The sequence below is a fragment of the Pituophis catenifer genome, unplaced genomic scaffold (assembly GCF_029215685.1).
Source record: "Pituophis catenifer annectens isolate HBS135680 unplaced genomic scaffold, rPitCat1.0.hap2 SCAF_10, whole genome shotgun sequence".
In the NCBI taxonomy this organism is placed as follows: Eukaryota; Metazoa; Chordata; class Lepidosauria; order Squamata; family Colubridae; genus Pituophis; species Pituophis catenifer.
Genome location: NW_027256890.1, coordinates 18042532 through 18060384, shown reverse-complemented (window position 1 = coordinate 18060384; position 17853 = coordinate 18042532). Strand labels below are relative to the sequence as shown.

Sequence of the window (17853 nt, the reverse complement as noted above, 5' to 3'; positions counted from 1 at the left end):
AAGAAAAAAGCAGAGGAAAGGAAAGAAACGGAAGAAAAGCAGAGGAAGGAAGGAAATTGAAAAAGAAAGGGAAAGGAGGAAGGAAAGAAAGGGGATAAAGGACAGTAGAAAGAAAGAGGAAGAAAGGAAGGAAAAAGGAAAGGAAAAATGAGGGAAGAAAAGCAGTGGGAGGAACAAGGCGGGAAGGAAGGGAAAGAAGGAAGGAAGGAAGGAACAGAAGGCAAGGAAGGAAGGTCCCTCTCTGAAAATCTGGCCATATCTCCAATTCCCAACATGTTTCATTTGGTGTCCAATGCAGTCCCTGTTCAACTCACTCCCCATCACCTCCCAGACGTCATAATAATAATAATAATAATAGTTTAAAATCCTGCATCTTTTCCCAAGCGGCCCTCTCTGCTTGCAATTCCCCCGCAGGGGCTGCATGGCTAATGACTTCCCCCACCCCTTCCATATTTCATTTCTTCTTGCAAAGGTTTTCGGTCCCGTTTTTTCTGTTGTCATCCTTTCCCTGCTGCCTGCAAATCTCTTTTTCAGTGACAACATCTCTGTTTTTTTCTCTGCTCTTCTCCGCCGGCCGCTTGAGGGAGCCGGTTCTTGATGGATCCTCATTTCTTTCTTTCTTTTTTTTCTTTCTTTCTTTTTTTTTTTATTTAATTGGACTATAAATTAGAAAACAGAGAAGGAAGGGAGGCGCAGACCGGCACTGGCTCCAGGCAGAATAAGGTCCTCCTGCCTTTTAAGAAATCTCCTGCAAGGATTGAATTGAATTGAATTTTCAGCCCTTCTGAAATTGCCCCGTTTTGCAGAGTTCCAGCCAGCCTCCCCAAAAATGGGGTCTTTCCTCCTTTTCTGCCTTTTTGCATTCTTTTATCTGGGCGCCTCACAGAATATTCCCCGGCTGAGGCTGATTCCGAAAGGTAAGCTTCCTTTCTTATTACGATGATGATTTTGACGCCAAAGGCTTTTTCCTGTCTTTTTTATAAACGTAATTCCTAAAGGTAAGGGTTGGTTTTTTTTCCCCAGGATTATTATTATTTTGATGCCCAAAAGCTTTTTCCTGTAATGTTTATGACTGTAATTTCTAAAGTTGTATTATTATTATTATCTCTTGTTCATTAAACATGAAACTCCGTCAACTGAACATTTAAAAATGTGTCACAAATATTGACTGGCACTGATGGTTGATATGGGTTGTTGCCAGCATCCTCGGTTATTATTATTATTATTATTATTATTATTATTATTATTATTATTATTATTATTATTATTATCATTATTACTACTACTATTATGCCAAAGGCTTTTTTTCTATCATTTTAATCACTGTAATTCCTAAAGATGAGGCATTATTATTATTATTATTATTATTATTATTATTATTATTTCCTATTACAATTATGTAGATTCCAAAAGGGGAGGTTTTTTTCCTATAATTTCTATAATGCTGATTGGAAAAAGTGGGGTGAGGGGTTTTTTCTCTTATTATTATGATTCTAATTGCTAAAATGAGCTTTTTCCTTCTTATTTCCAAAGGTAAGCTTTCTTTTTCTATTAATATTATTATTATTATTCAAAAACTGAGCTTTCTTTTATTATTATTGTTATTATTATTATTATTATTATTATTATTATTATTATTATTATTCATATTTGGATTCCCGTCGGTCACCTGTTTTCTTCTGAGGATTGTTTGCAGAGTCAGCCAGTGGTTCAGTCTGGATTTGGCATTTCTATCTACCTCTCTGGTCCTTCCCAAGGAGCTGAGATCTGCAAATGTTTTATTTTATTATTATTATTATTATTTTGCATCCCCTTTCAGATTGCAGAGGGATGCGTGAGTAGGCTGAATTTCTAAATGCCAGGGTTTTGAAAAAGCCCAGCTGCTCTTCAGCAAATCCTTCCGTCTTCTCAAACCTTCTTCTCCAAAGAACCGAAAACATCCTGTTCCCTCATTTAATGAATATATTGAATTAAGGCAGGATATTGAATTTAAGCAGGAAAAAGAAAGGAAGGGGAAAAAGAAACACAACCAACCAAACCACTCTAATCCTGTTGCAAAATGGTTGGGTTTTTTTCTCCCCTAACCTCTGCCTCAAACCCTTTCCCCCTGCAAGCAAACCTCAAAAAGCAATTTAAAATTCTTAGCAAGGATGCGTCTGATTTAGGCCAATCCTTCTATGCTGAGTCATGAACGTTTTAGAAAATAGACTAATGGCCACTTACTCCATATTCTCGGAACTCGAGTTAATGGATTTCATTGGGAAATGTGGGTCTCCCTACATTCAGATACAAAAGCACCTCATTTGGCCTGACCTACCTGGCAGGGTTGTTGTGTCTAAAAAACTAGGGGAAGGAACCCTGCGTGCAGTGCCTGGAGCTGCTGGGCACAAATGCTGCCCTTCCTTTCAACCAAATGAACTTTGAAACCCACCATTCGCTGGCCAAGAGGGAAGCTGGAAGAAAAGGAGTTTAGAAAAGCATTGGTAGGATTTTAGAGAAATCCTTGAGGACTAGCAGCAGGGTGCAATTTGCAAAGAAGCACCAACCAGGCTTCCAAGAGGAAAAGAGTTCATTTACGTGAAGCAATATGCTACATTATAGAGGTTAGAATCCCGATGTACAAGCTAGGTGGATTTATTCCTCGTTAAAGAAATGTTGCACTGCTCACTGACAATTTTTTAAAAAATTGATCCAAGGTGAAGGATATTCACGTTTTGCTTCTTTGAAAATTTAGACGCCTGAGATTGGGCGGGTGGGGTGGGGAAGTTCTTTGGCATCTGCACAACCAGAAAACAGAATAATAAGAGTTGGAAGGGACCTTAGAGGTCTTCTAGTCCAACCCTCTTCCGCTCAAGCCGGAGGCCCTATGCCATTTCAGAGAAGTAGCTGTCCAATCTCTTCTTAAACACCTTCCATATTGGAGCGCCCACAACTTCTGGTGGCAAGGGGTTCCACTGGTTAATTGTCCTCATTGTTTAAAAAAAAAATTCTCTTTAATTCCAGATTGCTTCTCTCCTTGATTCGTTTCCATCTGTCGCTTCTTCTGGTGCTTTGGAAAATACGTCTTTTTATCCAACCGTTAAGGAAAAGGCCCATTTGGGGGTTTTTTTGTTCTTCCTTCCTGCCGTCGGGAAATTTTTCCCTTCGTTCTAGGGTTGCTCCTCTCCCGGATTAGAAAGAAATAATTAGACATTAGAAAACAGGGACGGGAAGGGAGGGAGGAGCAGATTCTGGGTTTTGCTGCAGAGAGATTTTATGGCCTCTTCTCTTAGGTGCATTTTTCTAAGCGAGGTTTTCCTGCAGGAGAGATTAAACAGCTGGCTCTTGTCGTTTCTTTTGCAGAACATAAATATTTTGGCGCCGGCGGAGATTTTGTGATGCACAGTGTGGCAAAGTGCCCGAGCCCTCAAAATTGAGCTCCAGAGGCACTTGGGGTTTTTTTGGGAGGGAGGGCATCCCCCCCCCACCTTTCCAGCCGCAGAATGGCTGCTAAACTGTTGCCAGATCTGCCCATTTTCAACGCTGCTTTAAAGCTCCCCCATTGGCAAGGAATTCGGTATAAAATTCAAATGAAAGTTGGCCCAAGTCCCTCGATGTGTAAACAAGTCCTCCAAAAACAGGGGGGAAAGAAGAAAGGGATTCAACGGCCCCGGTTGCTTTCTCTGGAATTCTGGGGCCTAGGCGCTCAGATAGACTGCGCTGATCCATGGAGGATTAACGTCCCAATTTTATTTTATTTTTTGAAACGAATGTTTTCAAGGCCAGCTCCAACAAAAAAACTGTTCGGAGTGATTTACTTAAGCTGTACACAGCAAGCCACAACCCTCCTGTTTTATCGGTCTGTCTGACTCCCAACAATTCAATGAACCGCAAAAAAAAAAAAAAGGAAGAAAGCAATTAAATCTTCAGTTATTTCCTTCCGATGTTCAGTTCCGTGATAATCGGATCAGATCAGAAGGCAACCCAGCTCTAGTCTAACCTCCCCGCAGAGATCAACGGGATCCTTCTCAGAAAGCCTCCCTTTCCAGATGAACAGGTAGACTGCCTCTCCAACTGGAGGTTCTATTTAAGTCAGCGAAAAACCCTTTTGCAAGCCCCAAATTGGGCCGATTTCCTCCTGTGTAAAGACCGGGGGGCTGGGGGGGGGGAAATATATATATATTTAACAGGAGAGCGTCTAAGTAAGGTCCCAATCCACTTGCACGTAAAGACAGAACATTGAAAGTCAGCAAAGTGTCATCAGTTTGGAGAGAGCAAAAAATAATAATAATAATTTTCCCCTGGACAAAGTTCCCCTTGATTTTCTCCTTGATTCCAAAGTTGCAAAATAAGTGGGAGGGTTTTTTCTTACCCCGGGAGCAAAACTCGGCTCTTAAGGGGCATCAGATCTTGGTTTAAAAAAAAAAAAAACCTGGCAACTTGAAAGCTCATGAATTAATTAGGGCATCTTTCGGAAACTTCAGAAAACCCTCCAAATGAATTTTGTTCCCTTGCTCTCCCCGCCACCTTCTCCCAATGCAAGGACAGCCGAATGGCACGTAGTTTTGCAAAGCAGACCAGGGATTTCCAGCTCTTACGTGGTGGGGGGGGGGGGGAAGCAGAAGAGATTTTGCTCCAGCAGGTCAAAATGATTTGAGTCCCCTCTGCAATGCAGATAAAAACCGAGATATGTAGCACAGCAAAAGGGTGGGGTGGGGAGAGTTGGGGGGGGGGGGAATGAAGAAAAAAACAGACAGTGCTCCGGGGGGGGTGACTTTCCCTCCGTGTGACTCAGCCCTGCAAACCCAAAGCGCCTTCGCCTCGCCCTCCCCTGGATAAAAATGCGAAGGGCGCCAATCACAACAAGGTGTGGTCCCTTGTTGTGACTGATTGGTGTGTGTGTGGTGGGGGGGGTCGGTTATATTGTTGTTTTTGCAATTTGCCAGGGGCCCAAGCGGGCAGCGTCTCCCCGAGCCCATCTATTGGCATAATGGATTAAGAAAGATTGCAGCTTCTGGATGCTTTGAGCGATCCTTCCCACGATGAAATATGCAGTCGGCATCCAAGCCGGCTAAAATAAACCGAGATGGCTTTTTTTTTTTTTTTTCCTTTTTTTGGCAAACCCTGATTGTCTTGGTTTCGGCAGGAGTTAGCAAAACGGGTGCAATCTTAGCGTGTGAAGGGTGCATGCCAGCCCTTGGTGCATTTCCCGGAGGCTGGGACCGATTGCAAAAGGTTCATCAACAATTCAACTCAAGCATTGAAAATAATTAAAATATATACCGTGTTTCCCTAAAAATAAGACCGGGTCTTATATTAATTTTTGCTCTGAAAGGCACATGAGGGCTTATTTTCTGGTTAGGTCTTATTTTGGGGGAATAAATGCATCCGTCTGGCTGACAATCTTAACTGGGGTTTATTTTGGGGAGTATGAGCATCCTGAAAAATCATGCTACGATTTATTTTCCACTTGGGTCTTATTTTCGGGGAAAGAGGGTATATATTTTAATTTGGGTCATTCACATTGCATGCTGTCCTGGCTTTAATGAGTCCATTCCGATAGTTCTTGGATATTAGTGTAACTGTTCTCCCAGGGCGGGGTGGCCGTGGCACAGTGGCCCATTCCGGACTGCAAACCACAAGTGAAAATGGAAGAAGGGGCCATCGAAACGGCCTTTTTCCAGGTTAGCATCGCCAAGGAGGGGTAGTTTTGCTGACCAGGAGGCCTCCAGCGCACATCTGGAGCAAATGTTTATTCTGGGAGAGGTTAAAGAGAAGCTTGGAGGGCCAGAGGTTGCAAGGAATCTCAGGTCTTTCCGTCGATGGTGGTTTGTTGGCAGCCGGGAGAGGCCAATCTGGGAAGCAGAACGGCTGAGTTGGAGCCTCCCTCTGCCAGGGCAGTCTATCCCACAGGATCAGACTTTGGAAGCCACATCCGGTCTGAACTCCAATTGTTCCAATGCATATAAATCAAATAAAAATTAAATAAATAAATAATCTCCTTGACGAACAGTGGGGACTGACCTGCAAAATTATACATTTTTTTTCCATTGTTATTACTGCATTAAATTCATTAAAAAGAATTTGAAAATTGAAATATTAAGATTATTAAGAGGTTGAAGACGGGCAGAGATTGAAAAAAAAAACCCAGCAGTTTGTGAGGATGGCTGGCAGAGGCTCTGAAGTTTGGAGTTGAATGGATTTGAAGAACCACGGGGTGAGTTCTCAGAACTGGGTTGCAATCCGTGTGGTTGTTTTTAATAAGATTTTTAATTTTTTTCCCCCCAGATGCCGTGACCCGAACTTTCAATCAGAAGGAACGGCTGATGGCTATGTTCCATGAGGCTGGGTCCCCTCAGCTGATTGTCGGAGGGCGAGGGACTGTGTGGATTCTGACATTTGTGGGTTCTGAAATCACGCCCACGGAGGTAAGCCATCCCATCCCACCATCCAAATCTCCTACGGATAGTCCTCAACCTATGACCGTTTCTTTCAACAACAAGTTGCAATGCTATTGGGAAAAAGCAATTTAGGACCGACGCAGCCCTGTTGTGCTCCTGGGCTCACAACTTGGGTGTTGGCAACCGGTTCAGATTTTCGACGGTTGTGGGGTCTTACCAGCCAGCTTCCAATAAACAAAGCCGGATTGGCTGAATGGTCAAATGATTTGCTTAATGACTGTGATAACAAATTCACAAGGCTCAAGGTGTGTGTTTGTGTGTGTGTCTCTCTCTCCCTGTCTGGTGCCCAGGTGCCAGTGCGTGTCGAAGAGAAGGCCGAGAAGGATTGTAAGAGAGCAGAGAAGGTGAGCTGGCCGCTCAGGTTGAAAAGGGATGGATGTTTTCTCCAAGGGAAGGGAGATGTTGGAGAGGCTTTGCATCTGAACAGAGACAGTTTCCATCTCCTCAAATCCAACATATGACCCGGTCTTAGCTAGTTGGCTAGTTGGCGAGAACCAACTTCTTAAGCCAACTTAAACTGATAGCTTGACAGGACTTTTATCTCCTCCAGTTACTTCCATTTCCAGGCACAGAGCGACCCCCAGAGAAGACTTAGCTACAGTTGGGTTGGATTGGGCTGAGTTCACTTGAGTTGAGTTGGGATGGGTTGGATGGGTTGGGTTGGATGAGGTGGGATAGGATGGGATGGGATGCATAGGGTTGGATTGGGTTTTATTGGGTTGGGTTGGGTTTTATTGGGTTGGGTTTTATTGGGTTGGGTTGGGTTGAGTTGGGTTGGATGGGTTGGGTTGGGTTGGATGGGATGCATAAGGTTGGATTGGGTTTTATTGGGTTGGGTTGAGTTAGGTTGGATGAGATGGGGTGGGATGGGATGGGATGCATAGGGTTGGATTGGGTTTTATTGGGTTGGGTTGGGTTTTATTGGGTTGGGTTGGGTTGGGTTTTATTGGGTTGGGTTGGATGGGTTGGGTTGGATGGGTTGGGTTGGATGAGGTGGGATAGGATAGGATGGGATGCATAAGGTTGGATTGGGTTTTATTGGGTTGGGTTGAGTTGGGTTGGATGAGATGGGGTAGGATGGGATGGGATGCATAGGGTTGGATTGGGTTTTGTTGGGTTGGGTTGAGTTGGGTTGGATGAGATGGGGTAGGATGGGATGGGATGCATAGGGTTGGATTGGGTTTTATTGGGTTGGGTTGGGTTTTATTGGGTTGGGTTTTATTGGGTTGGGTTGGGTTGAGTTGGGTTGGATGGGTTGGGTTGGGTTGGATGGGATGCATAAGGTTGGATTGGGTTTTATTGGGTTGGGTTGAGTTAGGTTGGATGAGATGGGGTGGGATGGGATGGGATGCATAGGGTTGGATTGGGTTTTATTGGGTTGGGTTGGGTTTTATTGGGTTGGGTTGGGTTGGGTTTTATTGGGTTGGGTTGGATGGGTTGGGTTGGATGGGTTGGGTTGGATGAGGTGGGATAGGATAGGATGGGATGCATAAGGTTGGATTGGGTTTTATTGGGTTGGGTTGAGTTGGGTTGGATGAGATGGGGTAGGATGGGATGGGATGCATAGGGTTGGATTGGGTTTTGTTGGGTTGGGTTGGGTTGGGTTGGGCTGGGTTGGATGGGTTGGGTTGGGTTGGGTTTTATTGGGTTGGGTGGGTTGGGTAGGATTTTATTGGGTTGGGCTGGGTTGGGTTGGGCTGAGCTGGATGGGTTGGGCTGGGTTGAGTTGGGTTGAGTTGGATAGGTTTTATTTTCTCTGTTCTGCCATTCGTAGGGCAACTGCGACAACTTCATCCAGATGATTGAAAGGATAGAAGATAAAACCCTGGTCTGTGGCACGAATGCGGGCTCTCCCAAATGCTGGATTCTGGTAAGGGGCTAGGCAACCAATATAGAAGGGGCTTTGAGCAACCAGGGGGACCCATAAGAATCGGTAGGGTATCATTGAACTGCTTTTATGGGCAGGCTGATCTCTGGTTCCCTTTTTCTTTCAGGTCAACACAACACTGCAGAGAAGCAGCCAGGGCCAAATTTTCACCATGCTGGGGGAGAATGTCGTCTCATCCTCCCCCTTGCAAAATGCCGTCACCATCGCCATCGGTAAGGGGCTCCGGAACAAGCCAAAATTCTTTTTAAAATGTCTTTCCAAATCTCAAGCTTGTTATTTTAGATCTATCTATCTATCTATCTATCTATCTATCTATCTATCTATCTATCATCTATCTATCTATCTATCTATCTATCTATCTATCTATCTATCTATCTCTGGGGCTGCCCCAAAGAAGAGGGAGTCGAGCTATTCTCCAAAGCCCTTGAGGGCAGGACAAGAAGCAATGGATGGAAACTAATCAAGGAGAGAAGCAACTTAGAACTAAGGAAGAATTTCCTGACAGTTAAGAACAATTAAGCAGTGGAACAACTTGCCTTCAGAAGTTGTGAATGCTCCCACACTGGAAGTTTTTAAGAGGAGATTGAATAACCATTTGTCTGAAGTGGTGTAGGATTTCCTGCCTAAGGAGAGGGTTGGGCTAGAAGACCTCCAAGGTCCCTTCCAACTCTGTTACTCTATTCTATTTTCCCTCCTAATAGCAGGATCAGGGCTCGGAGGTTAAGCAAAAGAAATCAAATCAGCATCACGCGTGACACATTCAACATTTCTATATTAAAAAACCAGATTTCAGCTCTGGCTTTTTTTCCGTATTTCAGAAGACAGCCTCTACTCCGCCTTGTCCGGGAATAAAAGTTCCTTCCAGAGGAGTTACGGACGGAAAAAAGGGATCAAGACGAGGGACAGTTGGCTCAGCAGTAAGAAAAATTCCTTGATCCTTTTCCCACTTTCCTGAAAATGGAGTACAGGGAATCCTCGGCTTACCACGGTTCATTTAGTGACCGTTCAAAGTTACGACGGCACTGAAAAAGGGGACTTATGACCATTTTTCACGTTTATGACCAGTTTTTCACACGTATGACCTTTGTAGCATCCCTGTGGTCACAACATTTGAACACTTGGCCACTGGTTCACATTTATGACGGTTGCAGTGTCCTGGGGGGGGGGAACGGATCAGGGGATCCCCTTTTGCGACCTCCTGACAAGCCAAGTCAATGGGAAACCCAGATTCACTTAAACAATGATGTGACTAACTTTTTTTCCCAAGTTTTTTATTTTATTTTATATTATTAATTATATTAATTATATATTTAATAATAAATATATTATTTATTAATTATTTTTATATTATATTATATATATTATAAAACCTGCTGGGCTGGGTTTTTTTTTTCTCTCTCTCTCATCCTGAATTTTCTGTCCTAGATGCTGAGTTTGAAGGAGCAGCCCTCTTCCCGCATAAAGACCGAAGGAAAGACGAAATTTTCTTCTTCTACAATGAGGTCAACCGGTCAGCCGGTCTGGATGAGGAGCTGTACAAAGTTTGGCTTGGACGCGTGTGCAAGGTTGGGAAAAGGAGGGGTTTTCTGTCTTATCGAGGGCGCAGGGGGCAAGTGTAAGGGATTGGTAAAGCAGTGTATAGAATGACATTTCGATTGGTTGATTGATCAATCAATCAAATTTCTGCACCGCCCATCTTTACCTGAATGACTCTGGGCAGTTTCCCAATCAGAACCAAATCAAAACTTTTTTAAAAAACTTTCGTCCTGCTAGACTTTTAAACTCTGTTTGTAGTCTATTTATTCATTTATTAAATTTATACGCTGCACGGAGTCACTTGATAATCAAGGAGAGAAGCAACCTAGAACTAAGGAGAGATTTCCTGACAGTTAGAACAATTAACCAGTGGAACAACTTGCCACCAGAAGTTGTGAATGCTCCAACACTGGAAGTTTTTAAGAGGAGATTGAATAACCATTTGTCTGAAGTGGTGTAGGGCTTCCTGCCTAAGCAGGGGGTTGGACTAGAAGACCTCCAAGGTCCCTTCCGGCTCTGTTATTTTAGTCTATTCAATAGTCAGGCGGGCAGCATCTACATTGAATTAATTAATAAAACCGTATTAAAAACAGAGTTTAAAAAGTTAAGAACCACGAAGATTTAAGTGTTTAAGAAGGTGGAGGAAGTGCCCTCCAGATACCAACAGCCCCCAGAGCTGCATGATGGTCTTAGACAGCAACCCCCTTCCCCATGCTAGTTGGCAGTTCCAGGTCTTGATGTTTTTTCGGGAAGGCCAGGAAAGAGGGGGAAAGGGGGGGTCCCACCTCATCTGTAGGGTCAAGATGGTCCATGATTAACCTGAGCATCTTTGGAAAATATGGGCAGATGAGAGCATCTAAGGAAAACCAATCTGAGCTTAAAGAAGGTTGAATTTGTTTCCGGATCGTAGGAAGTGATGTTCTCTTTTATGGGATGGAAAGGAATGAAAATCTCAAGAATTGAGATTCAGGGTGTGTCTTTTATCTCTTGGGGGGGTCCAGATGGATCAGGGAGAGAAACCAGCCTCGGGGGATTTCTGGAGCACCTTCCTCAAAGCTAGGCTGGTGTGTGGAAACCCCCACCAACCTCTGCTTTTCCACCACCTGGAGGACACCTTCGTTTTCAGAGAGGAGGGCCAGGCCGAGACAACGTTGTACGGGGTCTTCTCCAGCCCATGGTGAGTGGTGAGATACGGCCTACAGGTCAACGGGAAGTTGGATCTGGAATCCTATCGCGGTTGAGGATGCATCCAATCAATAAGGTCTTCTGGGCTTGGGATGTTGCTTATGCTGGAATTCACTTTGGGGGGGCAGGGGGATGGGAGATTTAATCTGGACCCTAAGGAGGAAATACTTCAAGTTCAACCAAAAGAAAGAATCTTTTCAGCATAGCCTTTAAATCCATTCCCTGCTGGAGCAACTTGTCTACTTGGGCGCTGTCCGTGGTCCTGAAATTCCCAGGCAGAGGGCCTGCTTGGGTGCTGTCCATAGTACTGAAATTTCCAGGCTGATACAGGTAGTCCTCGACTGACGACCACAACTGACCCCAAAATTTCTGTTGCTAAGCAAGACATTTCTCAAGTGAATTTTGCCCCATTTTACGACCTTCATTGCCACAGCTGTTCAGGGAATGCCTGCGGTCATTAAGTTAGTAACACGGTTGCTAAGTGAATCTGGCTTCCCCCTTGACTTGGCTCGTCGGAAGGGTGCAGTTGGTGATCACACGACACTGCAACTGTCATAAATGTGAGTCAGTTGCTAATTGCTCTGAATTTTGATCACATGACAGCAGGATCCCTAGCGTGAAAAATGGATCTAAATCACCTTTTTCTGTGCCGTCGTATCTTTGAACTGTCACTAAACAAACTGTTGTTGAGTCAAGGACTACCTTTATTCTGCTTGGGTGCTGTCCGTGGTACTGAAATTCCCAGGCTGTGTTCCTTATGCGCAAAATCCGAATTGTGACTTGGGACCAGGATACACTGATGCAAAACTCAACACCCAATATTATTTTTAATATATGCTTTATTTCTTCCAAGGGGCTCCTCTGCGGTTTGTTCCTACTCGATGAATCGGATCAGCTCCTATTTTGAAACTTCCAAATTCAAGGATGCTCCGGGCTCCGTCCCTCATCCTAGACCTGGCACGGTACAGTTCATTGGAGACTCTGCCTTTCGGTGACTTTGTTGTTGTTGTTTTCAAACAGGACTCTAAGTGTCTGATTGCCACTTAATTTTGTTTTACTTCCTGCTGCCCTGAACAATTCTGCTATATTCAATGATTATGTAAAAATATTTGGCATTTGCGAGTTAAGATCAAGAGGTTATTTCTAAAAATGCCTTTTGGAATTAATGGGCCAGGAAAATAATAGATAGAATAGAATTCTTTATTGGTCAAGTGTGATTGGACACACAAGGAATTTGTCTTTGGTGCTTACGCTCTCGGTGTACATAAAAGAAAAGATGCATTCATCAAGAATCATAAGGTACAACACTTAATGATAGTCGTAGGGAACAAATAAGCAATCGAATCATATTAGGAAACATATAAATCTTAAGGATACCAGCAACAAGGTTACAGTCATACAGTCATAAGTGGGAGGAGATGGGTGATAGGAACGATGAGAAGATGAGAAGATTAATAGTAATGCAGACTTAGTGAATAGTTTGATAGAGTTGAGGGAATTATTTGTTTAGCAGGGCGATGGCATTTGGGGAAAAAATGTCCTTGTGTCTAGTTGTTCTGGTGTGCAGTGCTCTATAGCGTCGTTTTGAGGGTAGGAGTTGAAACAGTTGATGTCCAGGATGCGAGGGGTCTGTAGATATTTTCCCAGCCCTCTTTTTGACTCGTGCAGTACACAGGACCTCAATGGAAGGCAGGATGGTAGCCATTGTTTTCTCTGCAGTTCTAATGATCCATTGAAGTCTGTGTCTGTCTTGTTGGGTTGCAGAGCCAAACCAGACAGTTATAGAGGTGCAGATGACAGACTCAATGATTCCTCTGTAGAATAACTGAAGGAAGCGACTTTTCTGCATGATCGGACAGAATTTGGGTTAAAATTCGGGATGTCCTTCTCGCCACGAATGTCTCATGCCTCCTTCCTTCTCCAACCACAGTGTGTTCCGCCAGATTCCAGCTCTTCCTTGGCCAAAATGCTGGCCTTCATTAAGGACCACCCAGAGTTAGAAGCCGTGGTCTATCCAGATGAGGAGCAGCCTCTGTATGTCCTTCAGATGAACGATACGTACACTCAGGTGGTGGTGGACAAGGCCCGAGATGCCAACAATGTCTCCCATGATGTCCTCTTCCTTGGAACTGGTGGGTTTGTTGTGTAAGGAAGTGGGTGACCCACAAAACCTAAACACAACAGAAGAAGAGAATGAGGGAGTTGGGAGGGACTTTGGAGATCTTCTAGTCCAACCCTTTGCTTAGGCAGGAAGCCCTATACCAGTGATGGCTAACCTTTTTGCCATCGTGTGCCAGGAGAGGGGAGCAGGTTCCTGCAGCCTTCATATGTTTTAGCCTCTAGTCCCCTCATCATCTTTGTTGCTCTTCTCTGCACTCTTTCTAGAGTCTTCAACTCTAGTGACAGGAATGAGATTAGACTTTGAAGAAATCTATTGAGGTTCTTGATTCATTTATGCATCCAGTCTCAAATTAAGCCCTGCTCCTTCCCCATCCTTAAAGGCAAGCCATCCTCACCCCATGGATGGATGGACCCAAGGTTTTTCTAGCAAGACGTCCTGCATCTATCACAAAGACAACAACCGTTGTGGTCTCCTTCCACCTAACCAGAGTTCTGGGGGGGTTTTTTTGCGGTGACAGCCAAAGGGAAGATCCATAAAGTCCTCCGAAGCAAAGAACAGACGGTGATCATTGCTGAGTTAAGCCCCTTCAAGGCTGAAGCACCCGTCACTCAGATGATCCTGGATGCCACCACGGTAAGATAAAGAATAGACCTGTTGGTTGTGTGCAACATTCGGGGGGCAAATGCTGGGAGCTGAGCAGGCACCATGGGAGGTAATATCTCCCAGCTTATTTGGTTGCGTGGCCAACAAAGACGAGAGTTGGTATTTGAATTCCACCTCCTAAAACAAGGTGAAGATACATAGCTAGGAATGTCAAGGGATCCTTAACGTTAACTATACATTTTCCAGATCTGCTGGTGGTCCTAGATAGTGAGAAGAATAGAGACTTCCTTCCTAATACGTTTTTTACTCCCATGGCTGAGGAATCATCTTTGTGAACTTCATCCCTTGCCAAAGGAACTCTGTCCACCACAGAGAAGTCAACGTAGGAAGGGAACTGTTGTCTCCTTTCCTAGGACCAGAGAAGATCTCCACAGCCTCCTTCACGGAGTTCCTTTCTTCCCCCTTACACTAGAACCCATTTTGTCTCTGGTAGGGCCATCTCTACGTGAGCACTGAGTTTGAAGTCACGCGTCTACCCTTGCAAGACTGCAGCCAATATAATGGAAATTGCTGGAACTGCATCTTGGCCCGGGACCCTTACTGTGGGTGGGATGCAGCTGGAAAGACTTGTTCCGCCGTCTCCCAGGAAAACCACACCAACAGGTGGGTCAAAAGCCAAGAAGGGAGGGAGAACGTTGTGTGCATGAGCTTCTGACACACTTTTATGACCGAAGGTTTTAGTTAACACCAAGTATGGGGTCATTAACTAGGGAGAAACGAAGTACAGGACTAGGGGGTGCTTTGGCTTGATGCAGCAAAGTTCTTGAGATGTTCCCACTTTGTCCTTCAACAGGTTGATTCAGAACCTGGATTTATCCAGCACCACTCAGGCTTGCAAAGCAACGGAAGGTAACTCTGTCCCCTTGCAGGAACTCGGATTGTTGGTGGAAGGGTGGAGGTGAGGTGGCCTTAAGGAGGGGCCCTCCCTCTTGTCACAGGAGGTTGATCTCAAATGGAGAACGAGGGAAGACGTTGGCTTGATTAAATGTGTATTTTATATGCCTTTTCCTCACCTGGAAGGTATTCAAAGCAGTAGTGGGATTCAATTTTTTTTTACTACCGGTTCTGTGGGCGTGGTGTGGCTTGGTGGACGTGGCAGGGGAAGGATACTGCAAAATCTCCGTTCCCACCCCACTCCAGGGGAAGGATACTATAAAATCCCCATTCCCACCCCACTCCAGGGGAAGGATACTACAAAATCCCCATTCCCATCCCACACCAGGGGAAGGATATTGTAAAATCTCCATTCCCACCCCACTCCGTGGAAAGGTTATTGTAAAATCCCCATTCCCACCCCACTCCAGGGAAGGTTACTGCAAAATCCCCATTTCCTCCCGGTCAGCTGGGACTCGGGAGGCAGCAAATAGATGGGGGCGGGGCCAGCCAGAGGTGGTATTTGCTGGTTCTCCGAACTACTCAAAATTTCCGCTACCGGTTCTCTAGAACCGGCTGAAACCCACCTCTGATTCAAAGCCTTCCTAAGCCACATATGGTCGTTTGGGTTGTCCCTTCTGCATCCTTGCCCTTAAGATTTTGGGCAATGCAATGGAGAAAGGTTGAGGTGAGTCACGGCCTGTCCTCCAGCCCATCCTTTCAAGCTTTTCAACTCGACCATCCTGGTCAGGGAGCTTAAAGCTATTCCTTGTCATTGTGTTGAATGTCTCTCTCTCTCTCTCTCTCTCTCTGCCTTACTCTTTCTCTCTCCTTAAACGTCGGGCCCGGTAGAAAAATTAGCTGAGGACGCCATCAAGAAAGTCAGCGTAGATCGCACAGCTTACATCTACCTGCCCTGCCCGCTGAAGTCCCACCACGCCAGCTACAGCTGGGTCAAGGACAAGAAGGTTTACCCCTGTGCCATGGAGGACCAATCCTGCACGCTTCGCTTTGGGCAGCACACGCCGATCGACGAAGGCGTCTTTAAGTGCACAGCTAGAGAAAAAGGCTACAAGGAGGAAATTATGGGTTTTGAGGTCACTCTGAGTAGCGGAGTCATTCCGGAGCTCGCTCTGATGCTTTCTGGCACCGCGTTCCTCGCCATCACGATCCTCTTGCTATAGATCACCAGATCCGTAGCTAGGAGCGGATCCCATCACACTGCCAAAAGAAATCTTTTTTCCATCGCTGTCCTTTTTTTAAATTAAGAAAAAAAGAAAAGAATTGGCTTTGGATACATCGAGCCGCTCCTACCGATGCTCTCGGCCGTACCGAGGACTCCAAATTCCAGGAGAGAGACCCGGGTCTCCATCTGGCAGCTTCGCACGTGCGTTTTTTGCTCCCCCACCCCACCCCCCGGGTCACCAGGCTGTCCAGCCGTAGACACAAGGTTTGTCATTTCCAGAAGAGCAGAAGATTTGTTGGTGGTAGGAGAGTAGCACTTACGGGTAGGAGTGGTACGGGTAGGTGGTAGGAGGTGGCACTTATGGGTGCCAGGAAAATAAATGTGGGGGGGGTTTCTTCCTGGGGAGATAAAGCGATGGATGAGTTTATTCTGATCTGGAAATGAAATTTAAGGAAGTCCCTCTAAGGAATGAGGGTCTCATTTGGCTACCTGGTGACCTTCGCCGACTCGGTTTCCTTCCAGCTTTGATTGAAGATCAAAATATTTCCAGGTTTTTTGCAAGAAATATATTCCGGGCATGAGGTCTTATCCTGTCTTTTTAACTCTTCATGTTGCATGTGTGCTACGCAACTGCAATTTTTTTAAGAAAAAAAAAATGGCCACAAAGATCCGAGCCAGTGATGCCTTTTAGTTCAAAGGGAGAAAAGTGTAGAAAAATTGCATTCACAACTTTGGCGTTTTTTTTTTTAAATTTGCGGCAAGGGTTCAACTCACACCCGGACTCCAAAAATCTTATTTTTGCACCGACATTCCTCCGATATAATAAGAAAACATCACCTTTAAAGACTTGGAGATGCATCTGTGGCCGGAAAGGGGAAAAAAATCGAATCGTATTTAATTGTATTTTATAAGCGAGTTGGATCCGTCGGCTACGAGAATCGCTTGATAGTAGCAAATGTCCATTTTGAGTTGTGCGACACAGGTTTTGATTCCAGTTAAGCACCAAGGCATCGCATCCAGGAAGTATGTTTGCACCAAGCTGTGCTGCATCCAATGTGACAACTTCTAAACTGCTTTGTGTGTCTGCGTGTCCAGTTGTTCCACCGTGGACTTTCCATGGATTAACTCTGGGGGCTTCTAAACTCGGATGGGTGACGATTTCTATTTTCTCAAAGGCTCTCTGGCTGAATCATATTATCGAGCCTGCTGTAGCACAGATTTGCTAAAAAAAAAAAAAGCTACTGTCAAATTCAGCTCTATACAGAAGAATTGTGCACCGGGAAACAGGAAGTGGTAGTTCATTGGTGGCTGTCATCTGTATATTTCCATTTTTATGAGAGATAAATCATGTATAGGTAAATCATGTAAAAAAAGGTAGGTTGGACAGCTATTTGTCTGAAGTGGTATAGGGTCTCCTGCTTGAGCAGGGTTGGACTAGAAGACCTCCAGGGTCCCTTCCAACTCTGTTATTCAGTTAAGCAGAAGGTGTCAGCCATCACTCAGGGAGTTTGATCTAGTAGTTCAAGGGTGAACGTATTGGAAGAGCAAAGGTCTGGATTCGAATCCAGATGCCACAGCTCCCTGGACTTGGCCCCGTTTGTTTCCCCCCCCCCCTCTCGGCCTAAGCTACCCCACATTTGAGCTCCTGGATCAAGATATAAATGAAAGAAATTGCTCCAGCTGCATCTTAAGTAGCAGAACAAGGCTTGAGCTGTGGGCTGGAGTAGATGATCTCCTTACAAAATCTCCCCTTTTCACGCTCAGGATCTTTTATTATACAAACAGGAATGATCTATTTGTTTTCAGAATTATTTTTATGGATTTTTTTTAAAAAAATATAGAAATAATAAGAAATCTGCCCGCAGAAGTGATTTAAGCTGTCTTTGCTACAAGACGTACGTTCACATGAATGAAAATTAATTCCTCTTTGTGCAAAAGAGCAAACGCCTAACACTTTTTT

The 17853-nt window shown here is 44.7% G+C and overlaps 1 protein-coding gene across 1 annotated transcript; it reads left to right on the top strand.

The window, feature by feature from the left end:
- The first annotated feature begins 829 nt into the window (after positions 1–829).
- Positions 830–15916, top strand: LOC139322192 (semaphorin-7A-like). The gene is made up of 14 exons (XM_070951203.1): positions 830–917; positions 6268–6407; positions 6731–6784; positions 8215–8310; positions 8435–8540; positions 9147–9245; positions 9754–9893; positions 10866–11041; positions 11903–12011; positions 12980–13181; positions 13689–13804; positions 14268–14437; positions 14628–14683; positions 15560–15916. Exons 1-14 carry the CDS (start codon positions 830–832, stop codon positions 15889–15891), a joined length of 1884 nt encoding a protein of 627 aa, XP_070807304.1. The 3' UTR covers positions 15892–15916.
- The last annotated feature ends 1937 nt before the right edge of the window (positions 15917–17853 follow it).

Bases quoted from the DNA above. Each gene is read 5' to 3' on its own strand.
- LOC139322192 (XM_070951203.1), top strand. From the start codon at position 830: ATGGGGTCTTTCCTCCTTTTCTGCCTTTTTGCATTCTTTTATCTGGGC. The intron at 11,042-11,902 runs GTGAGTGGTGAG...ATTTCTTCCAAG, and splicing joins GGGGTCTTCTCCAGCCCATG to GGGCTCCTCTGCGGTTTGTT. The intron at 12,012-12,979 runs GTACAGTTCATT...CTCCAACCACAG, and splicing joins CTCATCCTAGACCTGGCACG to TGTGTTCCGCCAGATTCCAG.